Source organism: Lissotriton helveticus, chromosome 6, assembly GCF_964261635.1.
Source record: "Lissotriton helveticus chromosome 6, aLisHel1.1, whole genome shotgun sequence".
In the NCBI taxonomy this organism is placed as follows: domain Eukaryota; kingdom Metazoa; phylum Chordata; class Amphibia; order Caudata; family Salamandridae; genus Lissotriton; species Lissotriton helveticus.
The window spans coordinates 159339403-159360760 of record NC_136067.1 but is presented as its reverse complement, the minus strand read 5'-3'; the positions used below and the strand labels follow the sequence as shown (position 1 = coordinate 159360760).

General features: G+C 49.2%; 1 protein-coding gene across 1 annotated transcript in view; it reads left to right on the top strand.

Annotated features, from left to right (window-relative positions):
- Positions 1–21358, top strand: part of TMEM63A (transmembrane protein 63A) — a 399225-nt gene that overhangs the window by 234040 nt on the left and 143827 nt on the right. Inside the window, exons 7-9 of the mRNA XM_078647542.1 lie at positions 11233–11284; positions 13125–13233; positions 14497–14567. Coding sequence (XP_078503668.1) covers positions 11233–11284; positions 13125–13233; positions 14497–14567 — 232 coding nt within the window. The remainder of the gene's footprint in view (positions 1–11232; positions 11285–13124; positions 13234–14496; positions 14568–21358) is intronic.

The window sequence follows — 21358 nt, the reverse complement described above, 5'->3', positions numbered from 1 at the left end:
AAAAGTATAGATGGGTAAAAAGTGAGTACCTGGGAGATGTTGTTCACTTCCAGATTCCGAGAGACATCATAGACCACCTTGTTCCTCTCTCCTCTATTTGATGTCACTCAGAACCCCTTTGTGAAAATTATCCCCTTTGTTCACTGTCCCCTTCTATAATTCCTTATCTCCACAGCCTTCTCCCAACTTTATTTTCCCAGTCTCCTCACCTTGTTCATACTCCTTTGCGGACACCCGCCCCAACTTGGAGTGAACTTTTGTGTTTTTAAATGTATTATTACCTAGCATAATTCGTTCACTGTAAGGGCACCTCTCTGGCCTGTCAGTGGCCTCTTCCCATTTTGATATGCACAGAAGTTATTCTTTAAGCAAGACCAGTGAGAAGGTTGTTCGCCAGTGTGATTGCAAGTGTTTTCTATAATAGAAACGTGATACCCACAACATCACGTTGAGGTGCTTGCCCAGGGGGCCCAAAGAAAAGCATTATAGTTGACCTATTGATCTGGCAAAATGTTATATCTACAGTATTGACTACCATAACCATTTGCAGTTTAATGGAAGAGTGTGATTTATATATCCTTTGCATTACTGAAATATGGCATATTTTTCAGATATGTTAAAGGAGTACTAACTAAGTGTTCTGTGTTATTTGTCCCCCACCTTGAGAGATACGTTGGAGGTTTGGCTTTTACTTATGAGAATCACATGAAATATACTAAAGAGTACGTTAGATGTCATTCAGCCTTGGAGACCATGACAGTGTGAATTCAAATGCACAATTTGATTTTAGGTTTCGTCTCAGACAGTACATGTGCTGTCGACAAATTCTTTTGTAGACAAAATAAAAGCTTATATCGGGCTTAGATCACGTCCATTACTTCCCACTACCATGTCCCTCTCATTTCCTTGCATCTTATTGCTAAGCGCGTCCTGCTTCTTCCTGAGGCTTCAGGTGTTGGTCCCTGCCATGAAGCATGGACCAAGTACTGCTTCCTGTCTGCGGGCAATGTCCTCCCACTGGCTGCACACTCCTGCTAGTACTTTTACTATGTCCCCCTTCCCTGTTGCTTGCCCCTCACCCTCCTCCTGCTCTGTTTGGTTCCTGCTCCTTGCACCCTCCCTCGCACGTCCCTTATATTGCGTGTCTCCCGGCTGCCTTACTTGACTAAGATGTTGGAGAGGCCAGTTTTTCATCAGCAATCGGTCTCCTGTCCCACTAGTCTTTCCAAGCCTTTCTAGCTGTTTTGTTTGCTGCGACACAAATTAGTTCCCCAAACTGTTATTGTGCATTGAGTAGAAACATTTGTTTACATAGGGAAAATACTAAATTTTTCTACTCTTTGAAATTTCCAGTGAATCAAGAAAAGCTAAGGCCCTCCACTGCTATAAAGGAAGTGTTTCACTGGGGCGTGGCTGAGCACGCAATGGTGGCGGACGTGCCAGGGTAGAGCTCCGTAAGAAGCTCCCCTACCACAGGCCATTTCTCCGCTAAACTAATCCGTTTTGGCTCGGAATAGTCAGCGGGAGAGTCCGAAGCACCCGACTCTCGGCTGCCGAAATTTGCAGTTATTTGCTCCAACCGGACTGCCCCGGCGGTGAGAAGTCCCGAGCGACCCACTGGCGGACGCTTCCGGCCGGCGTGAGGAGGCACTTGAGGTCGGGGACTCTGCTGGCCTACTGGGCCCCGCGGCGACAAACAGTGACCCAGGGATATCATCGGGCCCTGAGCACCCCCTGTGCCGGCATCGGGAGACGGCGGTGTAGCCAAAGGAGGCGAGGTGATATCGCCCCCCCCCCCCCGCTGACTGCAGCGCGGAAAAGATCGCGACCGGAGACCCCCAGCTGCAGCTTACTATGGCGTGGTGGCCATTGGATTTTACCTAACGTTTGCAGAGGGAGGATCTGAGGCGCACCACTCTTGCCTGGCGGGAGCTGTAATTGACCGCTTGCCCTAGATGGCTCTGCTGAGCTGTGGATGTGATGCCCTCGCCTGGGGCTGCTTCCGGTAGGTGAAGTTCGGTTGGGATCGCTAACCGCCACGGTGATGTGACCAAAGCCCTGCTGATTCCGGCGCCCAGCGGTGAATGCCCGCGCTGTCCCCCCTGCCGCGGCGGAGACCCGAGCCACCTGTGTTTCGGGCTGGGAGAGGTGCTGCGAAGAGGGTGTCGCGCTTGGCTCCCCCCTCTGACTGATGGGCGAAAGGATTTGGGCCTGGGCCTCCGCCTGCACCGGTGACATACATGGCGACGCAATTGGGGGGAAGAAGTTGGAATTCTCTCTGGGCCTCGCCCTGTCGCTTGCCCATCTCTGCTGCTGACGCACTTTTGGGACGCTACATTCTACGGACCCGGCCCTGGGCCCAGACGCACATTGGAGGCCCGCCCTATCAGTGGGACGTGGACACGATCTGGGTGCCGCACCCGCTGCACTGTAGTCCCGTGGTGGCAGAGACGGACCCTGGTGTCGCTGTGGCACTGCTGTGGTACTAGCCCATGCACGCTGTGATCCCCCTTACGGCTGAGGTGCACACACACCCGCATACGAACGGAGCTGCGGGCTACACAGGGGGCTACCACATGAGCTAAGACAAGGGAGGAGAGTCGGTGAAACTCACTAGCTGATCTTGCTGGTGCGCCACAAGCGCTTCCTACAGCGGCGCCGGGGTGTGCACCTTGCGGAAAAGGTCGCCCTGCCTGGACTGTGCCCCTCGCTGCGCTAAATCCCTTCACCAGGCATTTGCTCGCAGACTGACTGCACCGCTGGCCCCTCCTTGAGCCTGGGAACTGGCGCGATCGGCTTGAGATTGATGCACCTTCTTGCAATGGCCGACCCCACTGTAGGCATAACTGCGGCGTTCCAGCGGAACACAGTAGATTTGGGCTCCTTTGACGCTAACCTGCGGTGCCCCACCAGCGGGCCTTTCTTTAAAGGCGGCATAGGGGGATTCTCTGGAACACACCCTTGACTAATCACTTCGAAGCCTCCCATGTCTGTGGGACCTAAAACGAGAGCTGTAACCGGCAGCGCACAGGTGAAGGGGAAAATGGCGAAGCAGGCTGAAATGGACCAAACCGCCTCCAAGCTGGACACGATGTTGGCGGCTATGGAAAGACTGGAGGAATCAATGCAGCTGACCCGCGCCTCCTTAGAGACTAAAATTGACAGCGTGGCCATAGACCTGACGCACCTCCGAGCTGACCACAAAAAACTCTGAGCCAACGACAACCCTGGAGACTGCAGTGACAGAACTGTCTCCCAAGATCACCCAGATGGACAAACATGTTAAAGACCTTCTTAACAGGGTGGAGTTTCTGGAAGATCGCGCAGAGGATGCGGAAGGACGGGCGAGAAGGAACAACATCCGCTTAGTGGGCCTGCCGGAGAGATGAGAGCCCAGAGAAGCACTGGAACATATGGAGCGGTGGCTGAGACATTCTTCCGGAAGGTACCCTCTCGCAGCACTTTGTCGTGGAGCACGTCCACCGCGTGCCGGCCCGTCCTCCCCCTGAGGGCTCAAACCCGAGGCCCATGCTCATCCGCGTATTGAACTATCGCGCTCGAGACACCATTCTGCGTGAGGTTAGAACACTATCAGAAGTCAGGGTTGACAAATCAAAAATCATGTTCTTTCCGGACTACACGATACAGGTGCAGCGTCAGCGACACTCATTTTTGGAAGTGAAGCAACGGCTCCGCCGCCTAGCTCTCAAATATTCATTGCTGTTCTCTGCTCGCCTATGAGTCGTGGCCCAAGACAAGACACACTTTTTCGATACCCCGGAGGCTGCCGAGGCTTGGCTCGACTCGGGCATCGACACGGAGCCTGGTGGGATGCCCCCGAGGGTGCGCCGCGACAGGGGAACTCGACGGCGCCGACGCAGGAGACCCTCGACGGCGAATTCAACACGTGCAGAGGCGAATGTGGGCCCTACCCCTGAGCACCGACATAACGAACAACAGGAGGCTCTCCGCAGGGTGGCGGAGATCAGTGGCTCGTTGACAGAAGTCCCTGCCCCGGAAGCCAGCCCTGAAGGTCTGGTGAGTGATGATGAGTACCTTTTACGGATTGACGGATTCCCAGGTGTCGGCGGATCTCCCAGATGTTACGCCACAGACAGCTGATTTGCTTCATTGACTTTGCTTCAGTATCAATGGCCAGCTGTAGAGACACAAAGACCCATCTGCGGCCTGTGAGCTCCTGCACTAATAGATGACAGGGGGGCTGCTGATGGTGCTTCGCCGGTGCTGCAGCGAGGTCTGGACCCGGATGCTGTGGGTCTGGGCGCCGAACCTAACATTGGTGCCCTGTTATGGACGGTCCTGCTACTGGTGAGTCCCGGGTTTATATGGGGGGAGCGGACGTACCCCCCCAGAGGTGAGTGCCTGCCCGCGACTCGCCCAGTACAATTGCCGGTCACCTGACTCTTGGCCTGCTCGAACAAACTGCCCCAGACACCGGGAACTCTCGCTGATGATGGGCTGTACAACAATGGCTGCCTGTGGTGGGGGGAGTACACCCTCACCCTACCTGCATGAACCCTTTGTGCAATTAATACAAAAACTCAGTGAACCACCCTTGAACTTACGAACAGTTAGTGCTCACTAGAGCGTTTGGACGACGGCATGTTTCGCTGTCGACCTTCTGGCATTGTGGTTCTTTTTTCCATGGTTATGGGGCTGGTGCTTATTTCCCTTCCCTCTGATGTGTGCTGGCGAGGTGGTGGGATTATGTGGTTCAAACACTGTGCATCTTATGACAAACTGATCTGTTGTGCTGCTGGTCGGGGTGCTGTGGGCGGATGGTGGGGTTGGGAGGTGGGGACGAGATGTCGCAATGTCTACAGTTAAATTTTGCTACTGGAACGTGCGTGGTATGCATACCCCTTCACGCCGTTACCAGGTATACTCATATCTCAAGCGACACCAGGTACAGGTAGCGCTATTACAAGAGACGCACTTGACAGACCTAGAGACACACACACTGCGCCGCCGGTGGAGTGGGCAACTATATGCCACAGGTTTCTCAGCATACGCGCGTGGTGCTCTGATATGGATTCGTCCGGGAGTCCCCTTTGCTCTCACACACAGTAACATAAAGGATGAGGGCAGATATGTGCTACTCCAGGGAAGATTAGACGGGCAACACATAGTCATAGCCTCTGTTTATGCTCCCAACACTGATCAAGGGCATTTCCTTACACGATTTTCGACAGCGATAGCGTCATGGCCAGGCGTGCCACTCTTGCTTGGGGGTGACTATAATTGTGTTCTCGATGTCACAATGGACCGGTCACTCCCCCCTCTGGCAAACGCGATGATGCTTGGTGCATCGAGAGCATTTGCTGACTGGGCGACACAATGGGATCTCTGTGACGCCTGGCGCAGTCGCAATCCCAATACGAGGATTTATTCGTATTACTCGGGTGCCCACGCACTACATGTCAGACTCGACAGATTCATGTTAACTAGTGACCTACTACCCCTAGTCACCGACTCCTGCTATTTGGGCCACACCCACTCAGATCACAACCCTCACACTCTTGACTTTGCCTGGGAATGCCCGCATCCGCCGTTCCCCACGTGGCGACTCCAACCGGATGTCTTATTAGACGCCCCATTCCGAGAATTGCTCTCGACTCGCATTTTACAATATTTTGAGGATAATACCGATACTGCATCCACCCCACAAGTTGAATGTGATGCATTTAAAGTGGTCACACAAGGTCATTGTCTGGGCACGCAGGCGGGAATGAGACGCCAGGTGGCCAGAGATTTGACGCGGGTGGAATCCGTGCTACTGGCAGGCGAGCAGGAAGCAGCGGAGGTAGACGATACGAGGTTAGTGGATGACCGTGGGCAGCATGCACAACTTCTGGATAGACTGAAGAACTTAAACTACGCTGAACATTCAGCGCGTACACACCACGCTGGGGATAAACCTGGCAAGTTATTGACTTGGCTGATAAGGAGAGACACCCAGACATTACCGGTATTGTCGATCCGCACTGCACAAGGTGCTGTGGTCTACACCCAGAGGGCTAAACATGAGGCCTTTACGGGTCATTATGAGAATCTGTACCGTTCCCGTTTGCGAGCCACTGGAGATGATATCTCCAGGTACCTGTCAGAACTACCGGTACCGGCGGTCACCAATGCACAGTGCGAAGAACTGGGCGCACCACTCACGGCGGAGGAACTTCGGACTGTTATATTCGCTCTCTCTAACGGTAAAACCCCAGGACTAGATGGACTGCCTGTGGAGTTTTATAAGGCCTACTCTACCATCCTCATCCCCGAGCTTTTACGGGTGTACGTGGCAGCGATACAGGATGCTACCCTCCCTCTGTCCCTGAATGAGGCGAATGTGATATCGCTCTTGAAGCAAGTCAGGGAAGTGCTAAACATGGGATCCTACAGGCCACTAGCCCTTCTTAACACGGACTATAAAATCCTAGCGTCTGCACTGGCCCAGAGATTGGAGCCTCTGGTCCCTGCACTAGTACACGCAGACCAGAACGGATTTGTGCCCACCCGCAGCACATCTTATAATATCAGATGGCTATTTCGTGTGCAAAGTCTAACCGCGTGGTTCTCGATCTCGAGAAAGCGTTTGATTTGGTAGAATGGCCCTACCTCATGCTAGTGTTGGAAAGGTTTGGTCTGGGTGCAGCCTACCTCCGTATGGTGGCACTCCTTTACTCTGATCCCGTGGTTCGTGTGCGCACAGGCAGACTTTTCTCTGACCCGGTCCGTGTTCGCAGAGGCACCAGACAAGGGTGCCCCCTCTCCCCCTAATTTTTGCACTTATGATGGAACCGTTGTCGGCGCAGCTGCGTGCTTCTGGCGCAGATGGGGGTATCCTCTTAGCTGACGGGGTACACTCAGTATCACTGTATGCTGATGATCTACTGATCTACGTTAAAGACCTAACCCGCTTTCCATGCGCACTCACTGACATATTTAGCAATTTTGGAGATGTGTCGGGACTTCGTGTTAATTGGGCGAAATCAGGTGTATACTCTTTCGCTGCGGACACCCCGGAGTGCGAGATTACAGTGATGGGTGAACGACTCGTGAATCCGCTGACCTGTTGGAAGGTAATCTCACGAGAACAATTTCGTCACTTACAGCTCAAGTATCCTTTTGGAATTCTCTTCCGTTGAATGTCCCCAGTCGCATTGCACTGGCAAAGATGATTGCTCTGCCTAGGTTACTGTACTTTTACGCGAATCTACCGGTATATGTCCCTGCCCGCATTTTCTGCGAACTGGAAACTCTAACCAGGCGATTAATCTGGAACACGGGACGTCCCAGAGTTGCGTTGAGAACCCTTTATGCTGCAACGGAGAGTGGTGGGCTGTCGGTTCCTAATCACAAGCTTTACTACCTGGCAGCGCAGTTGCAGTGGGTTACTTACTGGCTGAGTGGGAAGAATTTGGGGGATACTGCCCCGGGCGATGCAGTCATGACGGTCCCACAGATACATGCTTTATTTCATCCCTTGACTAGGACCCCTTGACTGCCCTGACCAGCTACATCTCGCGGTGGCGAGAAAGTGCTACATGAGGAGTTTGAAACTTATCGAAGCTACTAAACCGTATGCACCCAATCTGCCACTGCTGGGTACACCTTGGGAGGGCTGCGCACTCACGGAACCTGTGTTGGGCAGCTGGTAGGCCGTTGATTTGGAAAGTCTGGGCGACTTGTTTGCAGATGGCGCGCTGCTCTCTTTCGCGACTCTAGCGGACAACACGGGACTACCAACTGGGCAATTCCTGACTCATGCGAAGCTCCTGCATACACTGACGCGGGCCTGGGGACCACTAGCAGAGGAGCCGCCAACACACCTGCTCATTCAATACCTACATGTGATGGGAAACGGCTCCCACATAGTACATTGGCTCGCTCAAGCGCTGTACACACACACACACACAGTTCTCCCCTCAGCGCCTGCGAGACAAATGGACAGCCGACAGAGGCCGGGACTGGACTGACAGAGAATGGACGCAGATACTAGGTGGGACACTAAATATACCGCTCAATGCACGCTTCAAGATCATACAATATTATATTGTGCATCGTGCGTATCTGTCTCCAGATAAGCTCAATCGATACTTTGGGCTTAATACATCAGCGTGTCCCAGATGTGGACTTGTGGACTCACAATTCCTACATGTCCTCTGGGCATGCCCTTCACTGCACACCTACTGGACTGCAGTATCAGATACCTTGGCAAAAGCGACAGGAGGCAGCTTGCCGTATACATGTTAAGCTTGCCTATTGGGCTTGTTTAAAAGGACGAAGTGACGAAAGTCCAGGCGAGGTTCTGGGATCTGGGGCTGATCACAGCGAAACGTCTCATTACTAGGCGTTGGAAAAATAGTGCACCCCCCAGGCGATACACTGGCGCAATTCATTGGAAAACTGGGCAAGGGCGGAAAGTGTGGCGCTGCAGAGAGAGGAGACGGCGGGGCTCCGCATGTACCCCATAGCACTGGACTGGGATAGCACCTTGACGACTTACCACCAGGTATGCCTGCAGAGCGGCATTGTATGAACACTTGTGCCTCTCTTTCCACAATCCCAGCTGAGTGTCCCCCCTCCCCCTTCCCCCCCCGCCCCCCTCACAGAGAGCCCCCCCGCACTCCCCTTGGCGCGCGCACGACAGATCTTGCAACTTGAACCTCACCACTGACTGGTGGAGAAGTGTGGCTCACTTGGTTAGAGGAGGCAGACCCTGAAGCAGAGGTCAGACCCGGGACCAGGGTTCAATTCCCGACGCGGCAGGGTCTTGAGCCCAAACGTCCACGGACTCGATAATTCTCGCTTCGGTGCCTACTCGAATCACGGGTTCACACTCTGCAACTCTGGGCAATACCTTGCTTAATCTCCACTACGGCCCCCCCCCCCCCCCCGCAGCGGGATGCCTGGCTTTCACCTTGGGGATGCCCAGTACGGGTTATCTCACAGGGAAAAAGCCAGGATGGGTTCCCAAAGCAAGCGCCTTGAGACCTTGCGGTGATAAGGCGCTATATAAGAACCTTTGACATTTACATTTACATTTACTGACGTGGAGCAGTGCATACCTGCTCCCCACCTGCCACAAGAGCATCACACATACACACACAATCGTTGTTAGCCACCACTCAGTCTCTCGTTTTTTGTATCCTTTAGATTGTTCTTTACATTTGCTTGGTTTGAAATGAAGCTTTGGATATGTGTTGCATTGCTGATGAGTCCAATTTATCTAGTTCTGCTGCCTTAGCATAGCCTGTGCTTCGAATTGAACAAATCTCTGATGTGCAATCAGGGAACAGCTCTTGCTTTCTCCTTCCTTTTCTTGTTTTTCCTTTAAAATTGAGCACTGCCACTTTTGATCACTAGTCTCTTATTAATACGTCTGTAATTAATGAAACTGCCATGCTGTTTTAACTACGTTGCTTTTATTTTGATCCTTGCGACCGTGCCCCTTCATGTGTATGAACAACTGAAGTGATCTGTGACAAATATTCTGCACTACGGCATAGCTTATCATTTACATTTGCATATGTGTAATGTTGTAAAATGAGAAAAATGCAATAAACATATTCAAACAAGCTGGGTAAGCACTGAGTTCATAGCAGGCAGCTACTAGTTTGGAATATGAGACAAAGAAGTGTGTTAATTAAACCAGACACAGCCAGTCCTCCAAATAGTTACAAAGGGTGGGGAGAAGTTACTCTGCTGGAGCCTTCTCCAGGATGAAACCTCACCTTTTGCTTAGTGGTATTTTTCTTTAATGCTCAGAATTGGTTACGTATCATGCTAATGGGAAGTGTACCACTGCTGGTGTTGACCCTAACTCGCTGGCACAGACCAGACCTCGAGGCACAGTTGCAAACATTTGCAAGTCACACATCTGGGTTTGATGACATGACTAATGCCAGGTTTTGCAGGAGAGTCCTCTGAAGCCTTTCCTGTTACAAGCTCTGCTGATGCAGATTTAGTTACTTCATCACTAGGAGTTAAATTGTGGAAACACATGCATCATGTAGTGAAGGAGTGACACTTTCTTTACTTATAACTATTAATTCAGGATTTATGGCATAATTGTAATAACATGTTCTTGTACAGTGCTTCATAATGCACTTCCTTTGTTTCAAAGAATTGTAAATAATAGTTGTTGTTATCAGCCACATTAATGATGCTCGGAAGGATAGAAGGGTGAGTTGTCCTTGCAGGATTCCAACTCATGATGCGCAGTTAACAGCAGATGTTGCCAGTTAGCGTATACATCATGGAGCCATCTTGCCGTATTAGGCAGTTTACCACTCAGCCTTCCATACCTTAATCGGACGACATATAGAAACCACGCTTGCCTTAGGGCTCTTGTGTTCAATAGCTGAGGTTAAGCTTGGGGGATGGAACAGAGGAGGAAAGTTGGGAGCATGGTAACAGGATTAGTACTTTGTATTCTTCTTATACTTTTTTTGTCAAAAGTGTTTTTATTGATCATTTAGTAAGAAGAAAACCAATTAGGAATAGACATGCGACAATCCCGCACTTCAGCCCACGCAGGGGGTAGCCAGAACAATCGCCCAAGGGCGACACAACAGAAGGGGGACGGGAAATCGTGCTCAAGTCTCATCACTTGGCCTAGTGTCCAAGGTAGGACCATTTAACTCGCATATAGGCCAGCAGTCATTAAGCCCTTAAGGAAGAGAACGCTGAAAAGACACAGCTGCACAATAACATATCAATGCGGGCTATCGATCAAGCCCCCCTGGAGGTCGGGCACAGACGGCTGTCAGTAATGCAAGGCACCCTGCTGTGGGCACGTGGCTCGGTATATCCTGTTGCAATGGAGCACTTAGTCGGGATGTCCTTACAAACAAAGAAACAAACTAAATCCCTCCCCCATTCCCCCACCCCCCTCCCCAGTGGTGGCAGCAATAGGCGCAGACAAGGAACCATATGTATAGCGACAGGGATTCAGACCTGAAACAGATGGAGACTGCGCGTGCCTTCTTATACTTTTATAATGGCATTAAAAGCAAAATTGTGACTTCTTCCTTGGATTCCTGCCTGGACAGGGGACTGTTTCAAAGAGTGATAAGTGATAATCTGCATCTACCAAATGGCTTAGGGGTCTGTTGTTGGTCCGTGTTCGCCTATGTTTGTGTGTCGGAGCATGTACAACATTTCAGTTCAGAAAGCCTCCTTTAATAACGTGTTATGACTATTACTTTTTAGATAATGATGCCTACAGTTTTGGAAGAACAACTATAGGAAATTTAAGTAAAGAGTAAGTCCATGCTGGCTCTTTTATCTATACAAATAATACAGTAATGCATTATTGGTGCAAAGCGTCGTGTGTTTGCGTGTTGCTGTTGCACATCTTATTCATACAGCTGCTTTAACTATACCCTTGATTCTCAGTTTTGCCATTTACTGACCAGTTCTACTTTGTCTCAGACGCTATATCTTTGAGCTTGCTTGCTTTGTCTGTGTTGCTTGATTATTGCCTTTGGTCCTGCCTCTTGTTGTTGCTGGTCTTCCTGTTGATGTATTTGAGCTTGCTTGCTTTTGACTGTGTTGCTTGATTATTGCCTTTGGTCCTGCCTCTTGTTGTTGCTGGTCTTCCTGTTGATGTATTTGAGCTTGCTTGCTTTTGACTGTGTTGCTTGATTATTGCCTTTGGTCCTGCCTCTTGTTGTTGCTGGTCTTCCTGTTGATGTATTTGAGCTTGCTTGCTTTTGACTGTGTTGCTTGATTATTGCCTTTGGTCCTGCCTCTTGTTGTTGCTGGTCTTCCTGTTGAGTTCTTTGAGCTTGTTGGCTTTTGACTGTGTTGCTTGATTATTGCCTTTGGTCCTGCCTCTTGTTGTTGCTGGTCTTCCTGTTGATGTATTTGAGCTTGCTTGCTTTTGACTGTGTTGCTTGATTATTGCCTTTGGTCCTGCCTCTTGTTGTTGCTGGTCTTCCTGTTGAATTATTTGAGCTTGCTTGCTTTTGACTGTGTTGCTTGATTATTGACTTTGGTCCTGCCTCTTGTTGCTGATCTTGCTGTTGAGTTCTTTGAGCTTGCTTGCTTTTGATCCTGTCACTTGAGTACTGGCTTTGGACATGCCTCTTGTTGCTGGGATTCCTGTTGAGTTCTTACAGGTAGCTTGCTTTTGACTCTATCACTTGATTATTGACTTTGGTCCTGCCTCTTGTTGCTGATCTTGCTGTTGAGTTCTTTGAGCTTGCTTGCTTTTGATCCTGTCACTTGAGTACTGGCTTTGGACATGCCTCTTGTTGCTGGGATTCCTGTTGAGTTCTTACAGGTAGCTTGCTTTTGACTCTATCACTTGAGTATTGGCTTTGGTCCTTTCTCTTGCTGTTTCTGGACTTCCTTTTCAGTTTGTCTCTTTTCCATCCCATTAAGTTTTATTTCTTGATATATGTAGCCAGATTTTGGAACTATCTCTTGGCGCTGACACAACCAGCTCAGTGTGACCCTGACTCAATATTCTTGACTAGGCAGGGCATCTCCTGAAGCATGTTGAACCAGGAGCAAAATAGGCTTTGTAGACTACTAAATAGTTATAAGAATTATATCATTTGCCCAAAGTAAAACCAGGCAAACCACTGAATGTAAAGAAAAGTTTCAGTAAAATATTTCCACCAAACAGCTGGTAATAGCTGGGGTGCTTTTATGTCAGTTAGAAAAAATCCCTTTATTACAGCGTTTTTTATTAATTTTCAGCTATAAAAATCTACCAGGGATCCCTATTTTTGCTGTTAAGTGAACAACCACGTTATAGGACGACATAGAGCCTGTCTTTTTCTTGTCGAGAACTCACTTTTAAGTCTCACTGATACACTTTCTGCTTCTTGTACTGTCAGATGTGATGTAATCATTTTAATCTCGTTTTCCTTTCTCACTTTTCTACTGCTCTGTGGTTGCTGTAGTTTCATAAATTATTACCGGTTATTTGCATTTGATTGCACTGTCAAAAAATATGAAGATTTTGATTTGATTTTTCTCAGATTTTCATTAAAATATCGAGATTTTAAAGAATGGTTTGATTTTCTCAGATTTTAAAAATAAGTTTGTGAATTGAAACTGATTGGAATAAAAATGTTCTTTTCTTTTTACAGAAGCAACTTCCTTTGGCTGCACACTGTCATGGCCGTAGTCTACCTGCTTGTGACAGTGCTTTTTATGAGGCATCATACGTCCGCCATTAAGTACAAAGATGAAAATACTGTACGTTCAAGAGTAGGACAATACACAACTGTGATAAATATTGTGTAATAATTCTTAGGAAATAAATACATTCTGTCACAAATTCTACCGCATGATCAACTTCTGTTGTCAGAACTCCTGAACCCTAAAGAGGCTTTCCTGTGCATTGCTGTTCTTCTCAAAGATTTACAGAACTTTATGGAAGAGTTTATTTTTATATATAGGGACACAGTGTTGTTAATATTTTAGGGAGAGATACAACAGTCTTGAAGTGAGCGGTGACCAATCTCCCACAAAAATCAAAAATCTCACCCACAAAAGTGGATTGGTTTCTGTGATGAATCCCTGATTCTGCCTTGGTCGGCTGGCAGAGAGAGTAAGACATTCCTTAGGGAAAGTGCGTGTGATGTTGACATATCCAGCAACTAGATATACCTAACCAGGGTTAAAGGGGTGCTAACCTTTTTCAACATTCCAGGCGGTAGAGGAGCTAGCGGCGATCCTCTACCATAATAGTACCCAGAATATGCAGAAGATTGGCATCCCATATAGGATTAAAAGTTGCCAGGATGAATTCAAAGGTGGGGACGAAAACAGTGGGTGTTTCTTCCCATGCTATAGGTTGTCATTTTGAGTCTGGAACCATTTGAACCATTGTTGTAGCTTTTATGGTGCTGGAAATGTCACTGGTAAAGCTGCAGTCACCACTCACCCTGCTGTGGGTGCCCTGGTCTAGCGGGGGCCCTTACCACTGTAAAATATAGGCCAGAGCTGGTGGCTATTTAGGTAAAGAGCCCAATGTCTATGCACAGTGCCTTTAGTACCATGCATGGATGGGTGAGCGGGTCCTGCTGACAAGCACAGTCACCTTGGTTCTCCACCCAGTGACTCACGAGTGCCTGTGAGCTCATGCAGTTAGTCGACACAGGAAAGGCACGGCTGACCTGGCCTTATGCATGAAGGTCCCTTTGTAACTGAGGATCCGCGTGCATACTTTCTGGTGTGCAAGGTGCCTGCTTATGATTACTTCTTCGTGAACAGGACCCCAAGAGCCTGATATACATAGATTACATTATATTGATATTGTTAAAATTCTTCTGAAGGGGCTTTCAATGTTGTCAAATATGTTTTTTTTAAATCTATGCAAGTTTAAAAATAAGCACCCTACTTTTTGTTAAGATTTTTAAATGATGGCCTAGGGTATAAACATTTTGTTTTTTAAAGTTCGACCACTTTTCCTTTACTGCTGTAAGCAATCTATATATCTATCTTTTTATGCTTCAGGTGCGGCAAACATTATTTATAACTGGACTGCCACAGAATGCAGAGAAAATCACCATTCAAGAGTACTTTAAGTAAGTGTAATACCAAAATCAGGCCACTGAACACTAGCCTTTACTTACTGTAATTACTTACTGTAATGGGTCTGAGATGCTCCACGCACATTGGGATCAGATTTTGGGGAATGCAAAGGGACACAGTTGGCCCTGATTAGTGCTTGTGGCTTTGATTTATTTGCGAATCATTTTTTTACTGAATGTTGGCCAAACAGTTTGGCATCGCTCAGTGAATATCTTCGATCATTACTAGCTTCATATAAGAATTACATGCAGTCATTCCCTTTTGGTAATACAGTCCATGTAGTCCATGTAGACTTGAGTTGAGCTGTTGCATCTGTGACTTGTGTGAACCCATGTTAAATCAAATTCCTTTTGTGTTGGAGAAGGTGCTTCGCGAGCATCCAAGATGGTCGCGTGAGCACAGAGCTCTCGGGACCCTCGCCGCCCTTCGCAACTATCCTGAAATATATCCTGATTTCGAGGATGGGCTTTTGAAGACGCGCTTTGGCTGATCTCAATACTTTTTTGAGAATTTCTTTTGGACGTCGGGAGCCACTGCTACATCGACTTCAACTTTTGCGGCCTGCCCCAGGACGTGGCCGGGGGCTCTATGAGCCAGCAAGCCGTGGAGTAGTTGAATAACATCGGCCGAAGGGGTTTTCCCCCAGACGGCCTCATCACAACTTTCGGTTTCACTTTCCTGCTCCGGGCCTCGTTCGATTGGGGAACGGCTCAGATCTACCCTTGATCCGGCTTGGCTTCGCCCCTTCGCAACGTGTTTCATCTGTGAGCATTTTGCCTCCAACTTTTCCGGCACTTATCTTACTGAAGCTCACTTTTGCTGACTTTTGGCCTTGCCATCAATGGCCATTTTCACCAGGTCTCGCGGGCCCCTTCGGGGCACCCTTTTCAATATGGCAAGACTAAGACGCCTCTCCGAGGGGGACAGATTCAATCCAATGTTATGGATCGTTACACCCATCCTAAGGGATCCCCCGGTGGTACCGGCCGCACTCCTGAGGATCCCGGAGTTGAATCTGCCGCTTCTCCTGAACTTTCCCTACAGGATGTCATGAGTGCCATCGCCGGCTTGAAGTCTTCGATGGGTCAGCGATACGAGGCCCTTGCCTCGAAGATCGACACGGTGGCCGTCGACGTTACTTTGATTAGAGCGGACCTGGCGAAAACTAATGAGAGGGTCAAGTCCTTAGATTTGAAGACCTCCAGCCTGACTACCGACGTCTCCGACATACAGACTGAAGTCGGCAACTTGCGTTCCTCGAACGACTTGATGGCACACCGGCTTGAGGATTTTGAAAATAGGGCACGGCGTAATAACGTGCGCATTATTGGAGTCCCTGAGAACCATGAATATGCTTCGATTGATCTCCTGGTGGAAGATCTTGTTTTAAATCATCTCGCCCCCTGTGGGCTCAGCAAATTCTTCGCTGTTGAGCGAGCCCACCGAGTTCCGGGTGGAAAACCAAAACTGGGTGCCCCCCCCGAGACCTATCATTGCCAAGCTTTTTCACTTCCGTGATAGAGACGCTATCCTGCAGGCCTCTCTGGTGGGCGGCCCGGTGAAATTCGAGAACACGTCTGTTAACTTCTACCCTGATTTTACTCAGTTGGTTCAAAGGCAGAGGATGGGTTTTCAGGGTGTGAAACGGAGGCTACGTGACTTGGGCCTTAAGTACACCATGCTATTCCCAACTAGGCTTCGGATCGAATATTCTTCTTCGATCGCCCGGAGAGTGTCAGTGACTGGCTTGATTCTTTGCCTAAAAAGGACGATCGATCCGAGCACCCTGGTGGTGCCGAGGGTGGTTTGCCGGAGCAAGAGTGACACTGTGTTTCCCGATGTCTGAACTTTTCATTCGTATTTCAGCTGAGTTTAATATTTGGGTTTTCTTATGTCCTATTCTATATTGGCCCGGGGGTGGCGGGGGGATAAAGTGGGGCTCTTTCCTCCTCCTGGGTTTCTTTGTTTAGATTAGTTTAATGACTGGGCGACAGGCACACTGCAAGTTGGGGTGGCTATTGAGTCTCACGCAGGGGTGCAGGGTGGGGGGAGTTGGAACGGGTTCAAGTTTGGGGGTGGTGGGGGGGTGTTTGTTCGTTTGTTCTTTTTTGCAAGGCATCGCATTGTATTCCTTATTCCATCGATTAATGTGTTCTTGGTGGAGTGTGCTCTGCAGTCTCTTCGGGAATGGGGGGTAGAGAGTTGAGACTGCTGTCTTGGAATGTCAACGGGTTGGGGGACAGGATAAAACGAGGGGTTGTGCAGCAGTTTTTGAGACGTCATTCTCCTGATTTTGTCCTTCTGCAAGAAACACACTTAATTGGTAACGCTTGTCAAGCCATGAATAGGCGAGGCTATCGCTTGGTTGCTCATTCCGGATTCACTTCTGGCTCTAGGGGGGTGGGTATTCTGGTCCGGTCTTCCCTCCCCTTTGAGATTGATGACGTAATACTGGATGATAGGGGGTGCTACGCTGCGCTCACTGGTAGATGGGAGCGGAAGACGCTCTCCATACTCTCGATCTATGTCCCCCCTGACCTGCAGACTCCCACCTTTGCTGATATTGGACGGGTGGTGCTAGGGCTTCCTGAAGGTCTTTTAATCCTGGGTGGGGACTTCATCTCTGTTGTCTCTGGCACCTCGGATCGCTACCCTCCCAGAGATTTGACTGGATCTCAGTTGTGGATGAGTGGGTTTTTGGAAACTTTCGGGCTGGTGGATAGTTGGAGGTTGATGCATCCTGTGCAGTTACAATATACCTTCCATTCAGGTGCCCACAGGAGCCTCTCCAGGCGTGATTATTTCCTAATGCCGGTGGCTTAATCCTCCTCTATCAGGGAAATTCGACACCTTCCCAGGGGCATTTCAGATCATTCCCCCTTGTGGCTCTGTGTGGATGCTAGGGTGCGCAGCGAGGGCAGGGTTGCTCCCATCAACCCCTGGTATCTCCGGAATCCTAAGATCCGTTCGGAGCTGATAAAATCCATTGATCACTACTTCCTTGATAATGTGGGATCTGTTTCTTCATCTGCGTCATTGTGGGAGGCTTTTCTTTGTCGTTAATTACTGGTGCCAAGAAGGCCAAATGTGAGGAACTGGTCCGCATTGAAGCTGAACTAACTGTGATTGAGAGTGACCTCGAAGCAGGTGTCACCCGTGCTAAACTCCACTCCCTCAGCTTAAAACAATCTGATTATAAAGCCCTGGTGACCGACGCTGCTAAGGTAATGAACAGAGAGCAACAGGGTAGGCTGTACGATGTGGGTGACAAGGCTGGTAGGTTGCTTGCGTGGCTTGATAAGAAGGAACGAGCAAATCGTGTAGTTCCTGTGATTGAAAGGTCGGATGGAGTATGTGTGACTGATCCGGCTGGTATCATCAACTGTTTTGTGGGACATTTCCGTACTGTGTATCCTTCAGTTTGTGATAGGGACGAGGAGGATTCTCTGTTTTTATTGCGGGACATTGCACTGCCCTATCTCTCTGATGTTGATAGGAAGTTCATGGACTCGCCACTTACGACAGACAAAATAGCGATTGCCATCCGCTCCCTTCGTTCTGGTAAGGCTATGGGCCCCAATGGCTTGCCTATTGAATTGTATAAACTGCGGCCTGACAAAATGGCGCCCTATCTGAGGGAGATGTTCCTTGAGACACTGAAATCTGGTTCCCTCCCCGCGGATCAACGGCTGGCCTCTATCGTGGTAATACATAAGGAGGGTAAGCCGCGCGACCGTTGTGCCTCTTATAGGCCCATCTCCCTTTTAAATGCCGAACCCAAAATATTAGCCAAATTATTGGCTAACCGCTTGGTTAAGGTGATCTGTGATTTGATCCATCCGGATCAATCCGGTTTTATCCCGCATCGCAATACTGCCCTTAATCTTCGGCGGCTTCATGGAGTTCTCGCGAGAGCCGCGACCCTCTCTGAGTCGACCATTTTGGCCTCCTTGGATGCCACCATGGCCTTTGATACTATCGAATGGCCTTATCGCTGGGCGGCTCTCGCCAAATTTGGTTTTGGCCCTGTATTCATTGCATGGGTGAAACTCCTTTTGAGAAGCCTCTGGCTCAGGTACCGGGGACATCACAAAACTAGGTTGACACTAGATGGTGCTCCTGATTGAACCCATAGACGAGAAAGAGGAGAATACTCCTGAGTGGGTGGTGGACGTCTGGGAAGGGGGGGGGGAGAGTTGAGGACATTTTGCAGGGGTTTGGGGAGTTGATAGGGTGGAACTATATAAAAGCAGATGAGCACATAATGGAGAGAGAGGGTTACACCGACTACATATTACCTCGAATTGGAAAGTTTTCATGTTTGTCGCCGCCCGACCTCCGGGTTGTGGGCCTCAAGGCTGTGTAAGAATGGGGATGCATATGGACGAAAGTGAGAATTAAGAGAAGTGATCCTATGTAACGAATGTGCTACGGTGTATCTGCAATAAAAATTATGTTTAAAAAAAAAAAATAAAAAATGAGAAGCCTCTGGCTCAGGTGGTGGTTAATGGGAAGGTATCTGGCACTTTCACTCTTGGACGGGGCACTCGGCAGGGCTGCCCGTTGTCTCCCTTGCTTTTTGCCCTTGCGCTTGAACCATTGGCCGCATGGCTCCGCTGGGATCCCTCGATAAAGGGCATTAGGTGGAGTCCTGACTAAGAGGATCGTATTTCGCTTTATGCGGATGACATCCTTTTGTACCATCCCCCCAGAAATCCCTGAATGCGGTTTTTGACGTTTTAACTTCATTTGGGAAGAACTCCGGTCTTGTTATTAATTGGACGAAATCCTGTAATTATGTGTTAGCTGGAGGGCTTCCCACGCTGCCTCGCAGATTCCCGATCCAAGTCACCGAGTCAGGGTTCAAGTATTTGGGGATTTATATCTCCCTGGATCCTGTGGTTCGCTACGAGCGCAACATGCTTCCCTCGCTCCAGCGACTGAAACTTGATGTCTCGCGCTGGCGTCGGTTACCGCTGTCGCCGCTCGGGCATGCTGCTCTTTTTAAGATGATGTCGCTGCCGAGATTTTTGTACGCACTCCAAAACTCCTTTGACCCTATTCCCTCCGGGTTTTTTCGAGAGGTGGAGAGCCTACAGCGTCGTTTGTTTTGGGACGGACGTGCGCGTATTGCTCGCCCCAAGCTTACGCTCCCTTGGTACGATGGGGGCATCGCTTTCCCAGACAGCAAGCGTTACTATTGGGCCTCTCAATTGAGTACGATTAACCACGCAACTTACGCACCGGGTCCTTCACCGGCTTTCGAGATGGATAAACACCTTTTACCGGGCGGGAATTACAGTAGGGCGCTCTATTCCAAAGGGATTTGCAGGACGTTAACTGGACCCACTAAGATTGCTGTGCGAATTTGGCGAGATGCGAATGCGGCTTTGGGATGGGGTGATAGATTGACTCGTGCGACTCCGTTGTATGCCTCTGAAAGATTGGGTTGCTTATGGAGAACGAAAGGTTTTGAGAAATGGGACATGATTGGTATCAGTAGAGTGGGTGACCTCTGAACCAAGGGAAATGTTAAAACCTTTGAGGCGCTGAGGACGGAATATGAGCTCGGAGACAAGGAATTTTTCAGATATGTGCAGGTGCGCCATGCCTTGCTGTCGGTTTTCGATGCAGGCGCTGACGTCCCCGAGTCCTCTCCTCTCGAGGACCGTATACTGGACGGTTATGTCCCTGACAGCACGATCTAATTGATTTATAAAAAATTGATCAATAATCGGACTGATCTACTTGTGCGTCTCAGAGCGGTATGGACTGAGGATGGGTTGGAATTAGATGACGAAGACTGGCAATCTGCGTTGTCGTCGCCCAAGGAGGTTGCCATTCCTGCCCGTCTTCGCTTTGTCCAACTCAAGATCCTTCATCGAATATATGTTACTGGTCCGAATCTGGTGCGAATTGGCTATTCTCTGGATGGGTTGTGTAAACGTGGTTGCGGCATGCCTGGAACCTTCCTTCACATTCTGTGGGAGTGTTCGGCGGTGGCGGGGTTTTGGGCCCGAGTGCATGCGGTGATGGAAAGAGTTACCGGAGTGTCGTTGTTGCCCGAAGCTAGGCGCTGTCTGCTGAATGTGTGGGAGCCGAATGATTACACTGTCGCTCAGATCCGTTGGGCGACCCTTGGAAACATGATCGCCAAGAGAGACATCGCACAGTTGTGGGGTTCCCAGAGGTCGCCCACGGTCTTGGCCTGGAAGGAGGGCATGGATTGGTGCATGTTTAGGGAGAAAACGGTGCATCTGGCTAGGGGTAGGCCTAGGAAATGGAACAGAGTTTGGTCTCAGTGGAATGCCTATCGTGGGAATATCTGTACTCCCCCGCAAGACTTCTTACCTGATGTTCCCTTGTCCCCCTAAATGACGTTCCATGTACTGTTTAATATTATGAGTGCTGCACTGTTTCCCCACTGCCCCCCCCTCTCGACGGATTATAAGCGTATGATTTTTCCTGAATGTTTGGAGTAACACTCTATGTGGACACATAATCGCCTGTACTGTATCTAATGCCTTGATAGTTGTTGTTGTATTTTATTTGTCAATAAAAATTTATAAAAAAAAAAAAATTCCTTTTGTGTTGTGTTGCAATAGAAGTACAGGCAGAATAATAAAAATGTGTTTTACGATGGCAAGACCGAGGTCCGTTCCCTGTCTGCTATGGTCAGTCTTGGGGTGTGATTGTTGTTGTAATTGAAGCTTCTTATACAGAGGAGACCTACTAAACCTATCATTTGTGCATTAAAACCACAAATGTGTGGCCCTTGTAATGC